The sequence below is a fragment of the Bufo bufo genome, chromosome 3 (assembly GCF_905171765.1).
Source record: "Bufo bufo chromosome 3, aBufBuf1.1, whole genome shotgun sequence".
NCBI lineage: Eukaryota > Metazoa > Chordata > Amphibia > Anura > Bufonidae > Bufo > Bufo bufo.
The window spans coordinates 567,004,429-567,029,521 of NC_053391.1; the positions used below are offsets into that span (position 1 = coordinate 567,004,429).

The following is a 25,093-nucleotide window of genomic DNA, read 5'->3' on the forward strand; positions in this document are numbered from 1 at the left end:
CTCGCTCCACTGAGAGACCAGGGACGCCCCATGCGACCCTGCATCCTCTGTTTAGAAAAAAAACAAACAGGAGAAGACAAAACTACAGGGACAACCCTGCAGGAGCGTCACCTCCTTATCAGACACTAAGCTAAAACTGAGGTCCTCCTGTTGGAGCATGGGGGTATAGCCAGTGGAGGAGGAGCTGTTTTTTATTATTTGCATAGTGTCTCCTCCTAGTAATAGCCAAAGCTATACCCATGGTCTGTGTCCCCCAATGGAATGGGAGAGAAATTTGATGTGCCTATGTTCATTCTAATCTTGTGAGTATAATAAAAAGCTGATATAAAACCTCTATTGCGGTGCTACACTATTCTTTGCTCCTTTCATCTTAACCACTATAGGAGAAACGAATGACAGTAAAGTGTGGAGCACTGAAACAGTGATTGGTGCATTTCTGAAAGCCTACATTTGCTGAAGTGGTCGGAGTGGCATTCGTTGGAGAGCAGCGTGGTTTTTATCTTGTGAAGTGAAACTCTGTGTGAACAGTACTCACCACACCTGTGACGAAAGCACCTTCGTCACTGGGATTTGAAGAGGCCTGCTTGCCAGCCTCTTGCCCTGTGACTATGGCCCCTGGGACACTATTTGGGCATATTGGATTTTAAAGGCACTGTTTCTGCCCCTTGTACTTTTAACGAACAGATTCACACGTGGCGTCGGCCATCTTAAATTGTCCAGCAGTGTTTTGCCGTCGAGTGTATGGAACTATTTTGGGCATGGGACCATGAGCACGGTGGGGCAAAAATAAGACTTCCAGGAAATTCCTGAACCGATCTGGGTGATTTTTGGATAGTTTGTTCACCCAGATCAAGGCCATCAGGGGATGTGACTTTTATGGGGATATGTGGTGTTTTCTGTGGTTGGGAAAAATGTGTGTTTTCTGCCTGTGAGTGATTAAGTTATCTCATGGTGTTTGTTAATTGTATCACAGGCAGAGCCCATTGTATTTTGTTATTTGTGTCACAGGCAATGCCCATTGTATTTGTTGATTGCGTCACAGGCAATGCCCATTGTATTTGTTGATTGCGTCACAGGCAATGCCCATTGTATTTGTTGATTGCGTCACAGGCAATGCCCATTGTATTTGTTGATTGCGTCACAGTCAATGCCCATTGTATTTGTTGATTGCGTCACAGACAATGCCCATTGTATTTTGTTAATTATATCACAGGCAGAGGGGGGTTTGTGTACATTAGCTGGGAGTGTCTAACTGTACAATACAGAGTTGATTGGCTGTTGTGACTTTGTGTCCTGTGCTCCACAAGGTACACGTGGGTGGTAACCTTGTGGGGAAAACTGGATATAAGAAATGCCTTTGTGCTCATTAAACAGACCTACTTTACCCCTTCATGAAGTCTTGGCTCATGTTTGGGGGATGGGATAACTACACTCTTGGGGATTGCTATATTACAATACTCCCCTGAGTATAAACTCTTGTAAGAGCTTGTTCCTGCCCTCTGGATTTAGGAGAGGTTCATCCACTGGGAGCTGAAGCCCGGTCTTAGGTCTTGTTATTAAAAATAACAAGTGCCCCAATGAGGGAAGTAAAGATAATTGCTCCCTTCAATCTACCGCAATGGATAAAATATAGTTAATGAAGGAGCAGTAGCCATTATAAAACTTTAACTTTTAATACTATATAAATAAAAGAATAATTGAAAGTGACACCCAACAATAATGAGGGTGTGCAAGTCTTTCACAGGGAGCGGAACAGAGCATGTCTACTTTATATGTGACTTCATTAATTGTCAGACTTAAAGGAGTCGTATATCTGATCACCTGGGAATGTGGGCTACAATATGTAGGCAAGACACGTAGGGAACTCTGCCGCCGCATTGGCGAGCACCTTAATGAAGAGACCGCAGTGGCCAGGCATGTGAATGAAGGAAGGACAACAGTTATCAGGTTCAAAGGAATTGAACACGTGAACAGGTCACCCAGAGGTGGTGACTGGGACAAGTGTACCGTATATTGAAGAGGGAAAGTTAGTGTATTTAATTTAAAAATCCACCAAGTCCTCATGGCCTGAATGAACAATTAAACTGTGGGTGCTTTCTTTGATTTATTATCCCTTTGTCGCTTTCTGTATTTTTCTATATTTATTTTCACTTTGATTTTTGTCTACAGCCTCTAAATTAGCTAGAAATGTCTACTATATGCCCCGCATATGTGTTTGGAAAAAGAGACACTACAGCTTCTGTATATACCTAGATATCACGAAGAGCCAAACTTTAGAGGATTTAGGTTGCGATCACACAGCAAGCTCTAGGTTGAGTCACATACTGTTTTACCACCAAACGAAGCGTGAACGAATTTTAAAATATGAAATTCTCTCATCTCTAATTGCTATGGTAGCGCCTCTGTACATCGCACGCCATAACCACGCCCCCATCTGTCCTCCTCTCCCTGCGCGTGCTCCGTTGTGGCGTCAGCGTGATGACGTATCAGACCTTCCTTGCTGCATTGTACGAGTAGAAAACCCATCAAAAGTTACAAGCCGGGGGTTCTATATAGATATGATACTCCAGCCTATGCACCCTATGTGAAACGCATTGTCTAATTTTTTTTTTCCTCCCTGGAAGTTTACAGGCTCCTCTAGATAGGGCCTCCTTAATAGGGATAGGTTCCGGACGGGGCCGCTCTTGTTAGGGCGATGACTCCATATTAGGAGGTCATTAGGGTGTTTTTTTTACTGCATTGGCCCCCTGCATCCTGATGGGTGAGAATAACTTCGAGTAACTTCCAAACAACTTTGAGCTACTTCTACCTTAACCCCTTCTACCCCAGGCCAGTTTTAGTCCTTCTGCCCTGGCCATTTTTTGCAAATCTGACATGTGTCACTTTATGTGGTAATGGCTTTGGAACACTTATTTATCCAAGCCATTCTGAGATTGTTTTCTCGTGACACATTGTACTTCATGACAGTCATAAATTTGAGTCAATATATTTCACCTCTTTATTTATGAAAAAATCCCAAATTTACCAAAAATTCTGGAAAAATTCGCAATTTTCTAAATTTCTATTTCTCTGCTTTTAAAACAGAAAGGGATACCTCATAAAATATTTATTACTTAACATTCCCCATAGGTCAACTTTATGTTGGCATCATCTTGTACATGTAATTATTTTTATTTTTATTTTTTTAGGAAGTTAGAAGGCTTAGAATTTTAGAAGCAATTCTTAAAATTTAAGAACATTTCCAAAACCCACTTTTTAAGGACCAGTTCAGGTCTGAAGTCACTTTGTGCGGCTTACATAGTGGAAACCCCCTATAAATGACCCCACTGTAGAAACTACACTCCCTCAAGTTACTTAAAACTGATTTTACAAACTTTGTTAACCCTTTAGGTGTTCTACAAGAATTAAAAGGAAAATGGACATGAAATTTCTAAATTTCACTTTTCTGGCAGATATTCCATTTTAATCCATTTTTTTCTTTAACACATTGAGGGTTAACAGCCAAACAAAACTCAACATTTATTACCCTGATTTTGCAGTTTACAGAAACAACCCACATGTGGTCGTAAACTGATGTAAGGGCACACGGCAGGGCGCAGAAGAAAAGGAGCGCCGTATAGTTTTTGGAAGGCAGATTTTGCTGGACTGGTTTTTAGATGCCATGTCCCATTTGAAGCCCCCCTGATGCACCCTTACAGTAGAAACTCTGTCAGAACTATTGGATATAAAAGAATCCATATTGTAAAAGGCCTCTATATAGATTACAGTTAAAGATGAGGATATGGAAAGTCTGGCAGCCATCTTGTCTGTTTTCTAAGGGCATTGTGAGTTCAATCTTTTTCAAGACAGAGAACTATAGCCAAGAGTAAGGAATGGTTGTATAAACATTCCCCAGATCGTAAATTGAGATGCAGAGACATACCATAGAACGTACAGGCCCTTACCAAACAATGGACTAAAGTTTTTTTCCATCCCCATAATTAGAAGAGGATAACTATCATATTCATTGTAATAATTATAAGTGATTGTATTGTGTATTATATGTTATGTCTTCTATAATCTGTGTATTTTAAGAAACAAATCTGTATGTAGAATCTTGTAATCCTGGTATATTCTTTGAATTGATCGCTTGGTGTTGCACTTTGTGATGTAAGGTGACGAAAATGGCTTTTTTTGACAGTTTAAAAATATTTTTTAGGTGTTTTATCGAATGGTTGGATCATGTGATATTTATGAGAGCAGTCATTATGGACGCGGTGATACCTAATGTGTTTTTGCCCATTTTTTTTTATTATAAAATCAGAGGAAAGGGGCTTTTTTTTTCTTTGATTAAAAACACTTTTTTTTTTTACTTTACTGTATGTAATGCATTTGCCTGTTAGTGTATTACACTGAGTAATACACTAACAGGTTGCCTAGGAGGACCCAGCTTGGAGCTGTATCTCCTCAGCCTCTGTAGAAGGCAAGTCCCGATGCCGTGCAAGGCGTTGGGCAGGCCTGGGTGTGGGGCATCAGGCTGCCTTTTCACCCATCTGGTCCCCGCCACAGTAGCGCGGGGACCCGATGGGCTCCCTCACCCACCGCAAACCCCTTCTATGCCGCGGTCAGCGCTGACCGCAGCATAGAAAGTGTTAATCCACCAGCATCTGCTTTTACAGCAATGCCGGTGGATATAGCAGGGGCCCGGCTATTAGGGACTGCCGGGCCCCTGCAGTGATCGGGTGCAAAACGCTCCAGTGCCCGCCCAATCACCATGACGCAATAGTATGTAAAAATGCGGCAAGTGACTTGCCGCCATTACGTACTATTACGTCATATGTCGGGAAGGTGTTAAGCAGACTCTTCTCACTAGTAAGATCTACCTATATTGTACCGGCAATTGATACTCCGGAACTGGGGTTATATTTTGTTTTGTTAATTTTTGTTTGGGGTACTGTCTTAGATGTGTGCACACCATCATAATTGTTGGGTGTCACTTTAAATTATTATTTTATTTATATAGTATTAAAAGCTAAAGTTTTATAATAGCTACTGCTCCCTCATTAACTATATAGTCCCTTATTACCTCACCTACATAATCTTCTCAGCTATACTGCCTTGTATCTGGAGAGGCTCAGGTCCTTCTCTGACAGGTAGGACAAAAGCTATTTAAATCACCATTAAAGAGGTATTGCGGCTGCATAATTTTAAATAAAAGTGGGGTTGTAGAGGTCTAAAATAACAGTTAGTACTCACCTTACAGATTCCCTGCATCTCTCCACCTTGGGCTTGACATACCAGGAATAACTTAAATCGCCACTCAGCCAATCACAGGTTGAGGTAGGGTCACAGCTGTGGGTAGTCCCAAGCAGTTTTTGGCATGTTGAGTTTGATATGGAGAGGATGGAACCCAAAGCAGTGACCAAACAGTATTCACGGTCCTGTTCTTTCAGCTCTTACCAACTCAATTTTCATTAAAAATTATGCTATTGGAACACTGAATTTTTAGTTTATGGGACAAAAATAAATAAAAAGAACCTAGTATTTAGGTGTGTGAATCAAATTTTATCTAATGTATTACTTACTGGGAAGATCAGCAAAAAGAATTTGCTTAAGGAGCGCAACCTCTTCATCAGGGCTAGACTCTGGAGAGCCAAACACATCCCCCTCTGGCCATACTTCTCTGTAGAAAAGTTACAGCTAGTTAAAATTCCTGTTAAAATTTGCTGCTCTGTTGTGTGATGATTATCACAAATTGTACCTTGCAGAACGAAGCCAAAACAAGCACTCTCCAGCTTGACCACTTAGAAGACCGTTCTGTATTCGCACCAGGGCTTCAGTTCTTTGCTCCTCATCTGGTATCTCAGAGGCAGCATCAAAAGGCACAATTTCATCTGGCAGACTTCAGAGCCCTAAGAAATTTACAGAGCGAGATCACAATAGGAATCACAACCAAGTCCTAAGTAGCCTCTCAACTATGGCAGACATTACCATTGCACAGCTCTTTAGCTTTTCTGAAAGAGTTTGCCAGGTTCCCTCCAACTCTTCAGAACTCCTAGGTTGTTCCTCGCGTCGACTTTGTTTCTTCTTCTTCTTTCTTCTCACCTTGCGGTTCTTTAAACAAAAAAAATTTAAAAACTTAAAAACACGGATATAACAAGCTTTTATATTTAGTCTACTTCATTCAATTACATCCATTTTTGTAATATGGCCCAAGACTGTCAGCCAATGAGACCAATGAATAGTTATGGGTTACCGCACATTATGACATTTTCTTCCATCCTTGTTATACATTTGAGGCAAACATTTTTAAACAACTTGAAACACACAATACAAATGAACACATTAGAACACAAAAACAACTAGATAATTTGCACATTTACAGATCAGCATGAAATCTATTTAGGTAGGCATAAGATCAAACAAATTAGAAGGACATGTCCTGATTAGCGTTTCAAGTTCGGCATATAAGGTTCGGGTTATCTAAGAATTCCGTTATGGATTCCTCTAGCACAGACCATAATAGAATTCTTAGATAACCCGAGCCTTGTACGCCGAACTTGAAACACAAAGTTCGCTGATCCCTAGTCGTGATGGAAAGCTGTGTAGAAGCATACTTGCTCAGCTCCCACCTAATCCTGTGGACTTTCCAGCTCATTCCTGTCTCCTCCAACCACAGACCAGAACAGGGCGCTCCCACCTGGTACCTTTGCCCAGATAGGGCAGCAATCCCAGTGCCATCTCTTCCTGGGCAAGGTACACCTTTGACATTAACCATAGCTCTCAGATAAGGCTACTTTCACACTAGCATTTCTATTTTCTTGTATTGAGATCCGTCATAGGGTCTCAACACCGAAAAAACTAGATTTTTGTACTTACCGTAAAATCTGTATCTCTTCCGTTCATTGGGGACACAGGCTAAGCACAAAAGTGCGAGCTCCTTTCTCCAGCTATACCCTTCCTAAGCTAAAAAGTTTGTGCAAAAGCAGTAGAGCCACTTGGCGGTGGAGAAGAGCAAGAGGAGCAGAGGGGATCCAACTGACCAGATGGGAATTTTGAGCAACAAGAAGCACATGCAAAATGTCACGGGGAGAACTCATGCCCAGCTAGCAGCAAGTGCCGCTTGGTAGATGGATGCCCTGGGAAATAGGGGTGCAGGAAAGAGTGCAACAGCACTGAGGGAAAAGGCGCCTTGTATTATACAGCTGCACTATCCAATAAATACCTATTCTTTTTGCATCATAAACGCTGGAGTATTTATCGTTACTTTTGCGCTTAGCGTCACCTCCTAGTGGCAGCAGCTATACCCACAGTCAAGCCTGTGTCCCCCTAATGATACGGATGAGGAAAAACAGCTTACGTTTTGTTCCCATTCATTGTCAATGTGGGACAAAACATAACCTGAACAGAATGCTCCAAAATGCATTCCGTTCTGTTTGGTTGCGTTCTCATACCAGAGAGCAAACTGCAGCATGCTGTGGTTTTCTTTCAGTCATGGGATGCGGCGCAAGAAGGATCCGTCATGACCCACAATGCAAGTCCATGGGGGACAGATCTGTTTTTTCTGACACAATCTGACAACAGATCCGTCCCCCATTGACCTTTCAATGGAGTGCATGACGGATCCGTCTTGGCTATGTTAAAGATAATACAACCAGATCCGTTCAAAAGCGTTTTTTTTTTAACCCTGCTGGATCCGGCAAAAACGCTAGTGTGAAAGTAGCCTAAAAAATGAGACTTCGAGAACCACGGCGGCTGGTAAGTGATCCTAACACAACTCACCCCCTGTATCCCTCCAGCACTGCTGTGTGAAATCACAGATTCACCATCTCTAAAACTTAACCTTTAATATAAATGATCCTTAGAATAGGGACATCTCAGGGAAAGGGATTAGGCATATTAGGACTGTTCCCCCAGCTGACGGCTGTCTTGTCAGTTCTGTGATTTGTAACAGTGCTGCAAGGCCTGTGGCCCATTAGATGGCCAGCTTCTCTATGTAATGTCCCTTCATTGACAGCTAACTTCTAGGTATTGAGTAACGGTTCCAGGCCTACAAATAGAAAGCCCACCAGGGTCCATATTCAGACAACTGCTGTAAAACCCAGAGCTCCATCTGCTAAAAACTTCTTTCCATCCGTGCTGAATCCGTTTTTTCTCAGACTGCATTACGTTTGTCTGCTTTCCCCCCCCCCCCCCAAACTGATTTCACTTTCAGCAACTCTTTGCAGCGATCCATGAAAAACACACCACACATGGGTGGCGTTCATGTACTGTTTCTTTTACTGACCCATTAACTTGAATAGGTAAGTCTAGGAGTAAAAAAAAATAGGACAAAATGGTCCATTCTATGATTTTCTCAGTACGGACCAATGGTATATTAAGTACATTAGACATGTGAATTGGCCCATTGACTTTAATGTGTCAGTGCTCAGTTGGTGTGCTGTCCGTTCTACCCCGACAGCACATGCACATTAGTAATCTAAATGAGACCCTTATTAACGGCACAGACCTTCCCAGGTCACCTGGATGACCAACTGCCTACCTAAAATTCCCCTGCCCGTCTCTCTATAGTACCAAAATGCCTTCAGTTCAAACACTAATGGACATGAGTCCCTCGAGATAAAGGATGCACAAAGCCCTTTTAACAGGCTGTTCACGTGTCCAATGGCCTGAAAAGACCCTGCTCATAAGGCCTATTGCACATTTTATGCGGCTCAAGTGCGGACCCATTCACTTCAATGGGGCCGCAAAAGATGCGGGCAGCAGTCTGTGTGCTGTCCACATCCGTTGCACCGTTCTGTGGCCCCGCAAAAATTATAGATGGTGTCCTATTCTTGTCCGTTTTACAGACAAGAATAGGCATTTCTATAATAGGCCGTCTTTTCCGTTCCGCAAATTGCGGAAGGCACACAGGTGGCATCCGTGTTTTGCAGATTCACAATTTGCGGACCGCAAAACACGGCACGATCGTGTGCAAGAAGCCCAACAGGACGTCTAAGCCACGGGACAGGAGTCCATTTGAAATACAGTCCTACAGTTCATGTCTTACCCAAAGAACTCTGGTTGTACTCTGCATCTCAAACAGCATCGCAAATTTCTTTGACCAATGGACTGGATATAGGGAATATTCTTCTGGTCTCCTCCCTATTCCAGCAGTAGTCCTAATATATTCCACTCTTCTGTGCATCATAGCTCACCCGTGCACATATAGCTAATCCTTTGAATTCACAATATCTTGTAGGTATTAAATTTATGGAGCCTCCAAAGAGATGTATTAACCCTACAGAGCTTCTAGTGAGGTTCGGGATAACTGCGGCACCTGACAACAGGGATCACCAGCCTGCATCGCAAGCCCTGACCCTCAGCCTACTACAGACATCAATATGGACACACAGTGTTATTCCTGACATTCAGCAGTGCCAGTCTGCTCTACCATCGACAGGGTGAGGAACCCACAGCACACATTTTGCTGACACATTTCCTACTTACAGCAAGTGTAAAGGCTTACCTGCACCATAACCGTGCTCTTTCCTTTACAAAACTTTTCTAGCATTCTGAGAAACAAATGTGCAGTTTCCACCAGATCTTTTAAGAATGACAGTGGTTGTTTGGTCTCATCAAACTTACGAAAGAGTGCCAGAAACAGTTCCCGATACTCCATCATGTAAAATATGTTATCTGGGTAAAAAATAAAAAAATGCATTAGAGTTATTTAAAAAGCTGGACAAGCATTAAGTATTTGTAAAAATCTCATAACATGAAGTAAAAAAAAAAAAAAAGCACAGAAAGACTCACTTTTAATGACTTTGCTACTTTCTCGCACAGATGGGTCTTTTGAATGATCCATTTCATTAATAGTCATCAGAAGTTCTTGATAGGCTTTTAATGCAAGATGCATTCTGTATTATAAGAATAAGTACAGATCAGCAAGCAGAACAACGGGCGGGTCAACTTATGTCCAGTCCCCAAGAAATTTCTGGCCACCATCCAATGCAAAACGCAGGGGGAAGAAGTGGTGGTGGCAGCACAACTTAAAATGTCTACCATAAAGAAGGAGATCATCCTCAGGATAGGTCATCAATATCAGATCGGCGGTGGTCCGACTCCTGGCACAACGTGAATCAGCTTTTTGAAGAGGAGTCCGCGCTTCTGCGAGCGCAACCTACTCTTCATTGTTTACCTGCTCACCGTTGCAACCACAGCGGTGAGCAGGAGTAATTACATCTCAGCAGACCCATTAATTTCAACGGGATGGCTCCTTCTAATGCGCTTAAGATGTAATTACACTGCTTACCGCTGCAGTTGTGATGGCACGAAAGTAAACGAAGAGAAGGCAGCGCTCGCAGAAGCACGGCCTTCTCTTCAAATAGCTGGACAGTGAGGTGCCAGGAGTTAGACCCCTGCCGATCTGATATTGTTGACCTATCCTGAGAATAAATCTTCAACACAAATAAAGTGAACGTCCCCTTTAAGGCAGCTGGGGACAGCATAGCAATGTACTATATTAAAGATCAAAAATTATACTGATAACTATTAACATTACAGCACTTTGAAATCCCCTTGTAAAATAACTTACATAAAGTGTATAAGCTCCAACCCCGAAAGAAAACTATCCAGTATCACCGCAATTGTAACAAGTGTGATAAAGTAGGGAGATATTACACTTACTAATATATCTTCTTAACCACCTCAGCCCCCAGTGCTTAAACACCCTGAAAGACCTTTCAGTTGTAAAATTTTGCAAAAAAAACGACATCCATATATAAATTTTGCTCTAAATTTATTGTTCTACATGTCTTTCATAAAAAAAAATGTTTGGGTAAAAAAAAAAATGGTTTGGGTAAAAGTTATAGCGTTTACAAACTATGGTACAAAAATGTGAATTTCCGCTTTTTGAAGCAGCTCTGACTTTCTGAGCACCTGTCATGTTTCCTGAGGTTCTACAATGCCCAGACAGTACAAACACCCCACAAATGACCCCATTTCTGAAAGTAGACACACCAAGGTATTCACTGATGGGCATAGTGAGTTCATAGAACTTTTTATTTTTTGTCACAAGTTAGCGGAAAATGATGATTTTTTTTTTTTTTTTTTCTTACAAAGTCTCATATTCCACTAACTTGTGACAAAAAATAAAAACTTCCATGAACTCACTATGCCCATCAGCGAATACCTTGGGGTGTCTTCTTTCCAAAATGGGGTCACTTGTGGGGTAGTTATACTGCCCTGGCATTCTAGGGGCCCAAATGTGTGGTAAGGAGTTTGAAATCAAATTCTGTAAAAAATGACCAGTGAAATCCGAAAGGTGCTCTTTGGAACATGGGCCCCTTTGCCCACCTAGGCTGCAAAAAAGTGTCACACATCTGGTATCTCCGTATTCAGGAGAAGTTGGGGAATGTGTTTTGGGGTGTCATTTTACATATACCCATGCTGGGTGAGATAAATATCTTGGTCAAATGCCAACTTTGTATAAAAAAAATGGGAAATGTTGTCTTTTGCCAAGATATTTCTCTCACCCAGCATGGGTAAATGTAAAATGACACCCCAAAACACATTCCCCAACTTCTCCTGAATACGGAGATACCACATGTGTGACACTTTTTTGCAGCCTAGGTGGGCAAAGGGGCCCATATGCCAAAGAGCACCTTTCGGATTTCACTGGTCATTTTTTACAGAATTTAAACTCCTTACCACACATTTGGGCCCCTAGAATGCCAGGGCAGTATAACTACCCCACAAGTGACCCCATTTTGGAAAGAAGACACCCCAAGGTATTCGCTGATGGGCATAGTGAGTTCATGGAAGTTTTTATTTTTTGTCACAAGTTAGTGGAATATGAGACTTTGTAAGGAAAAAAAAATAAAAATAAATAAATCATCATCATTTTCCACTAACTTGTGACAAAAAATAAAAAATTCTAGGAACTTGCCATGCCCCTCACGGAGTACCTTGGGGTGTCTTCTTTCCAAAATGGGGTCACTTGTGGGGTAGTTATACTGCCCTGGCATTTTCCAGGGGCCCTAATGTGTTGTAAGTAGGTAAATGACCTGTGAAATCCGAAAGGTGCTCTTTGGAATGTGGGCCCCTTTGCCCACCTAGGCTGCAAAAAAAGTGCCACACATGTGGTATCGCCGTATTCAGGAGAAGTTGGGGAATGTGTTTTGGGGTGTCATTTTACATATACCCATGCTGGGTGAGATAAATATCTTGGTCAAATGCCAACTTTGTATAAAAAAATGGGAAAAGTTGTCTTTTGCCAAGATATTTCTCTCACCCAGCATGGGTATATGTAAAATGACACCCCAAAACACATTCCCCAACTTCTCCTGAGTACGGAGATACCAGATGTGTGACACTTTTTTGAAGCACAGATGCGCAAAGGGGCCCACATTCCTTTTATGAGGGCATTTTTAGACATTTGGATCCCAGACTTCTTCTCACGCTTTAGGGCCCCTAGAATGCCAGGGCAGTATAAATACCCCACATGTGACCCCATTTTGGAAAGAAGACACCCCAAGGTATTCAATGAGGGGCATGGCGAGTTCATAGAAATTATTTTTTTTTGGCACAAGTTAGCGGAAATTGATTTTATTTATTTTTTTCTCACAAAGTCTCCCTTTCCGCTAACTTGGGACAAAAATTTCAATATTTCATGGACTCAATATGCCCCTCACGGAATACCTGGGGGTGTCTTCTTTCCGAAATGGGGTCACATGTGGGGTATTTATACTGCCCTGGCATTCTAGGGGCCCTAAAGCGTGAGAAGAAGTCTGGAATATAAATGTCTAAAAAATTTTACGCATTTGGATTCCGTGAGGGGTATGGTGAGTTCATGTGAGATTTTATTTTTTGACGCAAGTTAGTGGAATATGAGACTTAAATAATAATTTCCGCTAACTTGGGCCAAAAAAATGTCTGAATGGAGCCTTACAGGGGGGTGATCAATGACAGGGGGGTGATCAGGGAGTCTATATGGGGTGATCACCCCCCTGTCATTGATCACCCCCCTATAAGGCTCCATTCAGATGTCCGTATGTGTTTTGCGGATCCGATCCATGTATCCGTGGATCCGTAAAAATCATACGGACATCTGAATGCAGCCTGACAGGGGGGGGTGATCAATGACAGGGGGGGTGATCAGGGAGTCTATATGGGGTGATCACCACAGTCATTGATCACGCCCCTGTAAGGCTCCATTCAGACGTCCGTATGCGTTTTGCGGATCCGATCCATCTATCAGTGGATCCGTAAAAATCATGCGGACATCTGAATGGAGCTTTACAGGGGGGTGATCAATGACAGGGGGGTGATCAATGACAGGGGGGGTAATCAATGACAGGGGGGTAATCAATGACAGGGGGGTAATCAATGACAGGGGGGTAATCAATGACAGGGGGGGTAATCAATGACAGGGGGGTAATCAATGACAGGGGGGTAATCAATGACAGGGGGGTAATCAATGACAGGGGGGTAATCAATGACAGGGGGGTAATCAATGACAGGGGGGTAATCAATGACAGGGGGGTAATCAATGACAGGGGGGTAATCAATGACAGGGGGGTAATCAATGACAGGGGGGGTAATCAATGACAGGGGGGTAATCAATGACAGGGGGGTAATCAATGACAGGGGGGTAATCAATGACAGGGGGGTAATCAATGACAGGGGGGTAATCAATGACAGGGGGGTAATCAATGGCAGGGGGGTAATCAATGGCAGGGGGGTAATCAATGGCAGGGGGGTAATCAATGGCAGGGGGGTAATCAATGGCAGGGGGGTAATCAATGACAGGGGGGTAATCAATGACAGGGGGGTAATCAATGACAGGGGGGTAATCAATGACAGGGGGGTAATCAATGACAGGGGGGTAATCAATGACAGGGGGGTAATCAATGACAGGGGGGTAATCAATGACAGGGGGGTAATCAATGACAGGGGGGTAATCAATGACAGGGGGGTAATCAATGACAGGGGGGTAATCAATGACAGGGGGGTAATCAATGACAGGGGGTAATCAATGACAGGGGGGTAATCAATGACAGGGGGGTAATCAATGACAGGGGGGTAATCAATGACAGGGGGGTAATCAATGACAGGGGGGTAATCAATGACAGGGGGGTAATCAATGACAGGGGGGTAATCAATGACAGGGGGGTAATCAATGACAGGGGGGTAATCAATGACAGGGGGGTAATCAATGACAGGGGGGTAATCAATGACAGGGGGGTAATCAATGACAGGGGGGGTAATCAATGACAGGGGGGGTAATCAATGACAGGGGGGGTAATCAATGACAGGGGGGGTAATCAATGACAGGGGGGGGTAATCAATGACAGGGGGGTAATCAATGACAGGGGGGGTAATCAATGACAGGGGGGTAATCAATGACAGGGGGGTAATCAATGACAGGGGGGTAATCAATGACAGGGGGGTAATCAATGACAGGGGGGTAATCAATGACAGGGGGAGAGTAATCAATGACAGGGGGGTAATCAATGACAGGGGGGTAATCAATGACAGGGGGGTAATCAATGACAGGGGGGTAATCAATGACAGGGGGGTAATCAATGGCAGGGGGGGTAATCAATGGCAGGGGGGTAATCAATGGCAGGGGGGGTAATCAATGGCAGGGGGGGTAATCAATGGCAGGGGGGTAATCAATGGCAGGGGGGTAATCAATGGCAGGGGGGTAATCAATGGCAGGGGGGTAATCAATGGCAGGGGGGTAATCAATGGCAGGGGGGTAATCAATGGCAGGGGGGTAATCAATGGCAGGGGGGTAATCAATGGCAGGGGGGTAATCAATGGCAGGGGGGTAATCAATGACAGGGGGGTAATCAATGACAGGGGGGTAATCAATGACAGGGGGGTAATCAATGACAGGGGGGTAATCAATGACAGGGGGGTAATCAATGACAGGGGGGTAATCAATGACAGGGGGGTAATCAATGACAGGGGGGTAATCAATGACAGGGGGGTAATCAATGACAGGGGGGTAATCAATGACAGGGGGGGGTAATCAATGACAGGGGGGGTAATCAATGACAGGGGGGGGGTAATCAATGACAGGGGGGGTAATCAATGACAGGGGGGGTAATCAATGACAGGGGGGGTAATCAATGACAGGGGGGGTAATCAATGACAGGGGGGTAATCAATGACAGGGGGGTAATCAATGACAGGGGGGTAATCAATGACAGGGGGGGTAATCAATGACAGGGGGGGTAATCAATGACAGGGGGGGGTAATCAATGACAGGGGGGGTAATCAATGACAGGGGGGGTAATCAATGACAGGGGGGGTAATCAATGACAGGGGGGGTAATCAATGACAGGGGGGGTAATCAATGACAGGGGGGTAATCAATGACAGGGGGGTGATCAGGGAGTCTATATGGGGTTATCAGGGGTGATCAAGGGTGAATAAGAGGTTAATAAGTGACAGGGGGGGGGGGTGTAGTGTAGTGGTGCTTGGTGCAACATATTACTGAGCTGCCTGTGTCCTCTGGTGGTCGATCCAAACAAAGGGGACCACCAGAGGACCAGGTAGCAGGTATATTAGACGCTGTTATCAAAACAGCGTCTAATATACCTGTTAGGGGTTAAAAAAAAATCACATCTCCAGCCTGCCAGCGAACGATCGCCGCTGGCAGGCTGGAGATCCACTCTCTTACCTTCCGTTCCTGTGAGCGCGCGCGCCTGTGTGCGTGCGTTCACAGGAAATCCCGGCTCACGCGAGATGACGCGTATATGCGTCGCTGAGCGCAGGGCTGCCACCTCCGGAACGCGAATCTGCGTTAGGCGGTCCGGAGGTGGTTAAGCAGATCCCCTGGTTGCCCTGCTCTTGGCAAACCACGCCCCCTGGTTGCCCTGCTCTTGGCAAACCACGCCCCCTGGTTGCCCTGCTCTTGGCAAACCACGCCCCCTGGTTGCCCTGCTCTTGGCAAACCACGCCCCCTGGTTGCCCTGCTCTTGGCAAACCACGCCCCCTGGTTGCCCTGCTCTTGGCAAACCACGCCCCCTGGTTGCCCTGCTCTTGGCAAACCACGCCCCCTGGTTGCCCTGCTCTTGGCAAACCACGCCCCCTGGTTGCCCTGCTCTTGGCAAACCACGCCCCCTGGTTGCCCTGCTCTTGGCAAACCACGCCCCCTGGTTGCCCTGCTCTTGGCAAACCACGCCCCCTTCATGTGCTCGGCCGAGCACCTGAGTATAATGGAAGTCAATGGGAGACAAGCAGGCGCCCCCTGCTCTGAAGAGGGGAGGGTGCCTGGTCCATTGGAAAAGGTCAGAAAGTGACAAACACCAGCAAAATGGATTGGGAACAGCATGGGGAGGATGTCAGGATGCATCTTGGACTCCCAAGTTGCTGCTGGGAAGCATGTTGTCCGAGTTGTACGCCACTTTTACAGACTGACAAAAATACGCACAAAACCCCCCAGAAATCAATTTTACAAGAAAAATAGTTAGGAAACATTCTTTCCTGTATATTCAATTGTATATAAAGTGCAAGTGCTGCCAAAAATTACAAGGAACCGGTGCTCCAAAAACACCCTTTGTTACACAGAGTATGGCATTATACACACCCTTGAAAAATTATGATTAATGGCCTGCTGGTGACACTCAAAAACATTTGGAGCAAGGGCCTGCTGATCTGACCATCTAAAACCTTAGGGGCAAGGGTCTGCTGCCGCATTGGTGACTCTAACCTCTGGGCGATTGCACGTCCCCATGACGATCCATTTGGATGTGTGCCCTATCAACTTTCGATGTTCTTTTCTGTGCCTACCATGGTGATCACAGGTAACGGGGAATCAGGGTTCGATGCTGGAGAGGGAGCTTGAGAAAGGGATACCACATCCAAGGGAGGTCAATGGCTGAAATCTGATTGGGTGGGTCAAGTTATTAAAGTTCATAAATCAAAGGAAGGCAGCAGGCGCGCGGCAATTACCCACTCCCGACTCGGGGAGATAGTGACGATAAACAACAATACAGGACTCTTAAGATGCCCTGTTATTGGAATGATTCATAAAAAATTACAGGGAATGTCACTGCGGGATTTTGGATTAGGAAACGTTATACAGGAGAGGCCTTGCTGCCGCTTTGTTGACTCTACATAACTTCTGCCTGATCGCACGTCCCCGTGACGTCTACAATCCATTTGGATATCTTGCCTATCAACTTTCGATGTTCCTTATCCTTATGTGCCTACCATAGTGATCACCGATAACGGGGAATCATTGCTCGATTTCGGAGAGGGAGCCTACAGCTACTACTTCAAAAAGCAAGGCAGCATGAGTTGCGGGCCCTGCATGTGAGCTGACCCTGTAAAAGATTTTAGGTGCGAGCCTGCTGGTGAGCAGAGGTGGAACTGACAAACCCAACTTGAATTTGATGGCTGCATTATTCTGCAGGTAACGGTGATACAGCTCTACAGATTGTTTCCATCTGCATCTAAGAAATCTGTGGCCTGAGTCTTTTATCCAGACTCAGTCATTGTGCCGCTATGTGGGCTCCTTATGCTGCCATCTCCACACCATGTCATCTTGCCACTCATTTTTATCACCATGCTGCTGCTGATGCAGCTTAAAAGGGCTTAAAGTGTTTACCAGGCCCACAATCTAATTAAAGGTTTTACGCACAAAACCAAAGTAAAAAAAAAAAACTATTTTATATGAACAATTGATTGAAAAACATTCTTTCCTGTATATTTACTTGTATATAGAGTGCAACTCCTGCCAAACATTACAATGACGAGGCATTCGATACAAACTGTATATCACATAAGGAGGGCCCCATTCACATTGAGTTGCAGGCCTGCTGGTAAGTGATCCTGTAAAACATATATTAGTGTGGCCGACACGGTAAAACATTAGGGGCGGAGGAATATAGTCAATCTGGATGAGGAGGAGGAGGAAAACAAGATTCATCCATATACTCTTTGTGGTGGAAAAGGTGCATGGGAATACACTACAGTAGATTGAGTACATTATAAATGATAGATTGAAATTGTCTTTTATGTTTCTCATCAGCTCAGCCCTCTGGTGGACGTTGAGAAATCTGGGGCAATCCAGGACTTGTTCATTTTTATCTGAGTCAACTGTCAGCATTGCCAGTGGAAAGTGGATACGCTTATCTGTTAGGATGCCACCAGCAGCACTAAATACCCGCTCAGACAAAAACGCTGGCGGCAGCGGCAGGCAAGCACCTCCAAGGCGTTTAGAGAGCGCAAGTTTGTGCCACGTGTCCAGCTTGGACACCCAGTAGTTGTAAGGCACTGAGGGATCATTTAGGACGCCGACACGGTCTGCTATGTATTCCTTCACCATCTTCCAAAACTTTTCCCTCCTTGTACCACTAGGCGGCGCTTCAGGGTGAGGTTGCTGGCGGGGTGTCATGAAAATGTCCCATGCCTTGGAGAGTGTTGCCCTGCCTTTGTTGGAACTGCTGTGTGTTCCTCTTGTCTCCCTTCCTCGGTTGCCTAAGGAAGTATGGACTCTGCCGCCAGCGTTGTCAGATGGAAAATTTTGGAGCAATTTTCCAATAAGGATCTTCTGGTATTGCACCATTTTGCTCGTCCTCTCCACCACAGGAATCAGAGATGAGAAGTTCTCTTTGTAGCGGGGGTCGAGAAGGGTGAACACCCAGTAATCCGTGTTATCTAAAATGCGTATAACGCGAGGGTCGCTGGAAAGGCAGCCTAACATGAAGTCAGCCATGTGTGCCAGAGTACCAACAGACAAGACGTCGATGTTGACATCAGGATGACTCTCCATCTCCTCCTCCTCTTCTGCCCATCCACGCTGAACAGATGGAATTAAAGTTTCATGGGTACTACCCTCGGTAAGCAGAGGTAACTGTCTCCAGCTCCTCCTCTCCATTTCATGCTGAGAAGACGAACTGAGGGTGAGCCATCACCCTGTGTAATGCCCTCCACCATTTCTTCGTCTGCCACATTCAGAGCAGCGTCCTAAATTGTGAGCAGCGATAGTTTGAATAGACACAGCAGTGGGATGGTTACACGGATAATAGCATTATCGCCACTAACCATGTGTGTGGATTCATCAAAAGTTTTTTAAAACCTCACAGAGGTCAGACATCAATGCCCACTCCTTGTTTGTGAATAGTGGCAGTTGACTTGAAAGGCGACGACCATGTTGCAGCTGGTATTCCACAACTGCCCTCTGCTGCTCACAAAGCCTGGCCAACTGTGGAACGTAGAGTTCCAGCGCCGTGCTCACGTCGCACAACAGTCGGTGAGCTGGAAGCCGCAAGAAGCAGCGTTGACAGACCGGCTAAAGCTGTGGACGACTTGTGGAAACGGGCACACACGCGGCGTGCCTTTACTAGTAGCTCTGGCAAATTGGGGTAGATTTTAATAAACAGCTGAAGCACTAAGTTTAAGACTGTGTTATGGACATTTGGATGCTGGGCTGGGACAAGGACGTGGATGTTGTTGCTGATTGTTCATGCGAAGGTCCAGGTGCAGGGCGAGGGGCATCCGGGCCTGCACCATCGACAGGGGATTGGCCAGCAGTGCTTAACACAGGGGAAGAGGAGGCAGTGGTGTGACCCGTAGACCCAGATTGTGGACCCAGGCGTTCAGCCCACCTATTAGGGTGCTTGGATGCCATGTGGCGGATCATGCTGGTGAGGTTACTAGTGTTCACGCCCCGGCTCATTTTGGTACGGCACAGGTTGCAAACTACCACTCTTTCGTCGTCTGCACTTTCCTCTAAAAAAAAAAAAAAACGCTATACTGCGGAACACCTACCCCTTGGCAAGGTAGATTTATGCATAGGGGTGCTATGTGTAATGGTTGCTGGCCTGTTTGGTTGGGCCGACTTCTCCCTTTTGCAACCCCACTGCCTCTTTCAGCCTGTTCCGGTGCTGCGGATCCCTCCCCCTCTGTACTGCTGTCCTCGCTCGGCTTTTCACCTTCCCATGTTGGGTTAGTGACCTCATCGTCCACCACCTCCTCTTCCACTTCCTGACTCTGCTCATCCTCCTGACATGACCTAACCACAACCCCAGTGATTGGTAACTGTCTCATCATCATCCACCTCGTGAACGAATGATTGCCGTTCACCACTGTCATCTTCTTGAGACTGAAGGCTCAAGAGGTTGGGAATCAGGGCACAATATCTCAGGTCCCTCTTCAAGCATGCTGGGCGCAAGGGCCAAATGTAAAAGTGGCGCTGGATAGAGCTCCTCGGAATATTCGAGTGTGGGATCACTCGTTTGGCAAGCCTCTCCATGGTGGGAGGAAGGATGATCAGAGAAAGTATTCGGTTGACCAGACTCTTGGCTATAGAGACTGGACTTTGTGGAAGAGAGGGTGGTGCTTAACAACTGAAAGCATTATCTTCAGCAATCCAACCTACCAACTGTTCACACTGGTCCGACTTGGACAGTGTTGTCCTGCGCCACCCAGCTAAGTTGGACATAAAGCTGTGTACGGTGGATGTTTTAAATTTTTTAAATTTTTCTGGTGCACTGGCAGCAGGCAGTTTCATTGCGCCCAGGACCACGGCCTCTGCATGCACCATCAGCATCACGCTGACATCCCCGTCCGTTAGTGCTCGCCTTCTTCATATTAATGGTTTTGTCACTAGATGTGGGGCAGATTGTTTTACAGTCTGCTAAAGGCAGTTTTTGGATGCAGGACAGTATATATATCACAGAAACACACAGAATATGACACTAGATTAGGCCCAGATTTTTTGGGAATCTGCAGTACAGACACTGTTTTCTGATGCAGTTTATATTTTTCCCTATATCTGGGCCTGACAATCACACAATGTATTGAAGCGCAGATCATAAAATTCACGGATTATACCGTTGACAGCAAAAATGTGGCTAGATTATGGGAGGAAAAAAAATAGTGTGTTTTCTGTATTATCATTTTTTCCCTATATCTGGCTCTGACAACAACACAAGGTATAGCAACGCAGATCTGACAACTCACGGATGACAGTTTACAGCAAAAATGTGGATAGATTATGGGGAAAAAATTGTTTTTACTAATATTCTTCCTATCTCTGCCCCTGACACACAGAAGGTATTGCACAAATGTCACAAGTCACTGCAGACACCCTCTATAGAGAAAAAGAATCGCTATTTTGCAAAGTACGTAAAAAAAAAAAACATTTGAGTACCACTTTGATAAATAGCTGCCAACCACACACACAATAGTCCTTAAAAGGACTTTTGGGTCTTTGAAACGTTATTCACTTGAATAAAATGCGATAAACTCCCTACACTATCTGTCCCTTCCTAAGCACAGCTCTCCCTGACTCTCAATGAGCCGAACCTGCGTCATCGGGTGCTATATAGCACCCAATAACGCGTTCCGGCCAGCCAATCACTGTAATGCCAGTAGCCAACATGGCTACTGACATTACAGTGATGGCAGTACTTACCTGCACATTTATTGGTTGCTTAGCAGCCACAAAACGTGTGGGTAGGAGACTCGAGCATGGTGCTCGAGTATATGTGGTACTCAGCCGAGTACCGCCATTTGCCGAGCATAGCGATGCTCGAGCCAAACAAGTATTCGGCCGAGCATGCTCGCTCATCACTAAATGTGTGTCCTCTTCTTCCGGCACTCTGTATATGGTGATATGTGACCCCCACCACTGCATATAGAGATCCGTGACCCGCTGTACACCATATTCAATGATCCGTGCTAACGCTAGCCCACAAGTGCCGCCGGAAGTCCTCTCCGGCCCAAATCACATTCACTTATGCCAAGCACGCTGCGTTTTTTGTTTCATTCACTTTAATGGAGACAGGTCGGAGATGCGGGCGCAGCACGGCAAACATGCCGAGAGGTGGCCGGACAAAAAACGCAGCGTGCTTGGCATAAGTGAATGTGATTTGGGCCGGAGAGGACTTCCGGCGGCACTTGTGGGCTAGCGTTAGCATGGATCCGGCAGGGGAACAGCCTGCAAAACCCTGCTAATGCTAGTGTGAAAGTATCCTTAGTTGTGTGATAGACAGGATGCTCCTCTCTATCTGAGCAGATCGATTTGTACAAATATATTCATCAGAGCTCTTGTGCAACAAAGATCTGTCCCCCCGCTCAACAGCCCCCCTCCTATGGCAGTCCATTTAACTCAACAGAAATTTATGACAGCTCAGAGCTGCTGTGGATTTCTGGCTTCATTTGAGTCAGAAAACTGTCAAAAATTAACACAAATTTGTTGGTGCGATTGGTCACACCCCCTCCCTGCCATTGTCTTTTTTTTTTTTTTTTTTTAAAGGCATAGTTAAAATGTCGCAAACACAGTTTGCAACTTACTAACCACTTAAGGACCACAGGTTTATACCCCCCTAGTGACCAGGCCCTTTTTTACAAATCGGCACTCCACAACTTTAGCAGTTTATTGCTCGGTCATGCAACTTACCACCCAAATTAATTTTACCTCCTTTTCTTCTCACTAATAGAGCTTTCGTTTGGTGGTATTTCATTGCTGCTGACATTTTTTTTTATTTTTTTTTTTATTAATCGAAATTTACTGATTTTTTTTGCAAAAAAAATGACATTTTTCACTTTCAGTTGTAAAATTCAGCAAAAAAAAAAAACATCCATATATAAATTTTTCTCTAAATTTATTGTTCTACATATCTTTCATAAAAAAAAATGTTTGGGTAAAAAAAAAAATGGTTTGGGTAAAAGTTATAGCGTTTACAAACTATGGTACAAAAATGTGAATTTCCGCTTTTTGAAGCTGCTCTGACTTTCTGAGCACCTGTCATGTTTCCTGAGGTTCTACAATGCCCAGACAGTAGAAAAACCTCACAAATAACCCCATTTCGGAAAGTAGACACCCTAAGGTATTCGCTGATGGGCATAGTGAGTTCATAGAACTTTTTATTTTTTGTCACAAGTTAGCGGAAAATGATTATTTTTTTCTTTATTTTTTTTTCTTACAAAGTCTCATATTCCACTAACTTGTGACAAAAAATAAAAATTTCCATGAACTCACTATGCCCATCACGAAATACCTTGGGGTGTCTTCTTTCCAAAATGGGGTCACTTGTGGGCTAGTTATACTGCCCTGGCATTTTAGGGGCCCAAATGCGTGCGAAGTAGTTTGAAATCAAAATGTGTAAAGAATGGCCGGTGAAATCCGAAAGGTGCTCTTTGAAATGTGGGCCCCTTTGCCCACCTAGGCTGCAAAAAAGTGTCACACATGTGGTATTGCCGAACTCAGGAGAAGATGGGCAATGTTTTTTGGGGTGTCATTTTACATATACCCATGCTGGGTGAGAGAAATATCTTGGCAAAAGACAACTTTTCCCATTTTTTTATACAAAGTTGGCATTTGACCAAGATATTTATCTCACCGAGCATGGGTATATGTAAAATGACACCCCAAAACACATTGCCCAACTTCTCCTGAGTACGGCAATACCACATGTGTGACACTTTTTTGCAGCCTAGGTGGGCAAAGGGGCCCACATTCCAAAGAGCACCTTTAGGATTTCACAGGTAATTTTTTAAACATTTTGATTTCAAACTACTTACCACACATTATGGCCCCTAGAATGCCAGGGCAGTATAACTACCCCACAAGTGACCCCATTTTAGAAAGAAGACACCCCAAGGTATTCCGTGAGGGGCATGGAGAGTTCCTAGAAGTTTTTATTTTTTGTCACAAGTTAGCGGAAAATTATTAATTTTTTCTTTTTTCTTTTTTTTCTTACAAAGTCTCATATTCCACTAACTTGTGACAAAAAATAAAAACTTCCATGAACTCACTATGCCCATCACGAAATACCTAGGGGTGTCTTCTTTCCAAAATGGGGTCACTTGTAGGGTAGTTATACGGCCCTGGCATTTTAGGGGCCCGAATGCGTGAGAAGTAGTTTGAAATCAAAATCTGTAAAAAATGGCCGGTGAAATCCGAAAGGTGCTCTTTGGAATGTGGGCACCTTTGCCCACCTAGGCTGCAAAAAAGTGTCACACATGTGGTATTGCTGTACTCGGGAGAAGTTGGGCAATGTTTTTTGGGGTGTCATTTTACATATACCCATGCTGGGTGAGAGAAATATCTTGGCAAAAGACAACTTTTCCCATGTTTTTATACAAAGTTGGCATTTGACCAAGATATTTATCTCACCCAGCATGGGTATATGTAAAATGACACCCCAAAACACATTCCCCAACTTCTCCTGAGTACTGCAATACCAAATGTGTGACACTTTTTTGCAGCCTAGATGCGCAAAGGGGCCCACATTCCTTTTATGGAGGGCATTTCTCTAGACATTTGGATCCCAGACTTCTTCTCACGCTAAGGGCCCCTAAAATGCCAGCGGCAGTATAAATACCCCACATGTGTGACCCCCGCCATTTGGAAGAGACACCCACAAGGGTATTCAATGAGGGCCATGGCGAAGTTCCTTAGAATTTTTTTTTGCCATAATGTCTAGCGGAGATTGATTTTATTTTTCTCACCAAGTCTCCACTTTCCGCTAACTTGGGACAAAAATTTCAATCTTTCATGGACTCAATATGCCCTCAGCGAATACTTGGGGTGTCTACTCTTCAGAAAAGAAGTCACATGTGGGTGTATTTATACTGCCCTGCATTATGTATGGGGCCCTAAAGCATGAGATGAAGTCTGGAATATATAATGTCTAAAATTTTTACGCATTTGGATTCCGTGATGCGGTATGGTGAGAACATGTGAGATTTATTTTTTGACACAAGTTAGTGGAATATGAGACTTTGTAAGAAAAAATAAAAATAAAAAATTTCCGCTAGGGCTCTTTCACACCTGCGTTATTGTCTTCCGGCATAGAGTTCCGTCGTCGGGGCTCTATGCCGGAAAGAATCCTGATCAGGATTATCCTAATGCATTCTGAATGGAGAGTATCCGTTCAGGATGCATCAGGATGTCTTCAGTTCCGGTACGGAACGTTTGTTGGCGGAGAAAATACCGCAGCATGCTGCGCTTTTTGCTCCGGCCAAAAATCCGGAACACTTGCCGCAAGGCGGATCGGAATCAATGCCCATTGGAAGGCATTGATCGGATCCGGCCTTAAGCTAAACGTCGTTTCGGCGCATTGCCGGAGCCGACCATTTAGCTTTTTCAGAGTGGTTACCATGGCT

The 25,093-nt window shown here is 44.5% G+C and overlaps 1 protein-coding gene across 1 annotated transcript in view; it reads right to left on the reverse strand.

Annotated features, from left to right (window-relative positions):
* The window catches only part of TIMELESS (timeless circadian regulator), a 156,503-nt gene that overhangs the window by 62,948 nt on the left and 68,462 nt on the right, over window positions 1-25,093 (reverse strand). The window contains exons 12-16 of the mRNA XM_040425614.1: window positions 9,775-9,878; window positions 9,488-9,657; window positions 5,948-6,093; window positions 5,741-5,881; window positions 5,565-5,662 (exon numbers count right to left, since the gene is read on the reverse strand). Of these exons, the coding sequence (XP_040281548.1) occupies window positions 5,565-5,662; window positions 5,741-5,881; window positions 5,948-6,093; window positions 9,488-9,657; window positions 9,775-9,878 (659 nt within the window). The remainder of the gene's footprint in view (window positions 1-5,564; window positions 5,663-5,740; window positions 5,882-5,947; window positions 6,094-9,487; window positions 9,658-9,774; window positions 9,879-25,093) is intronic.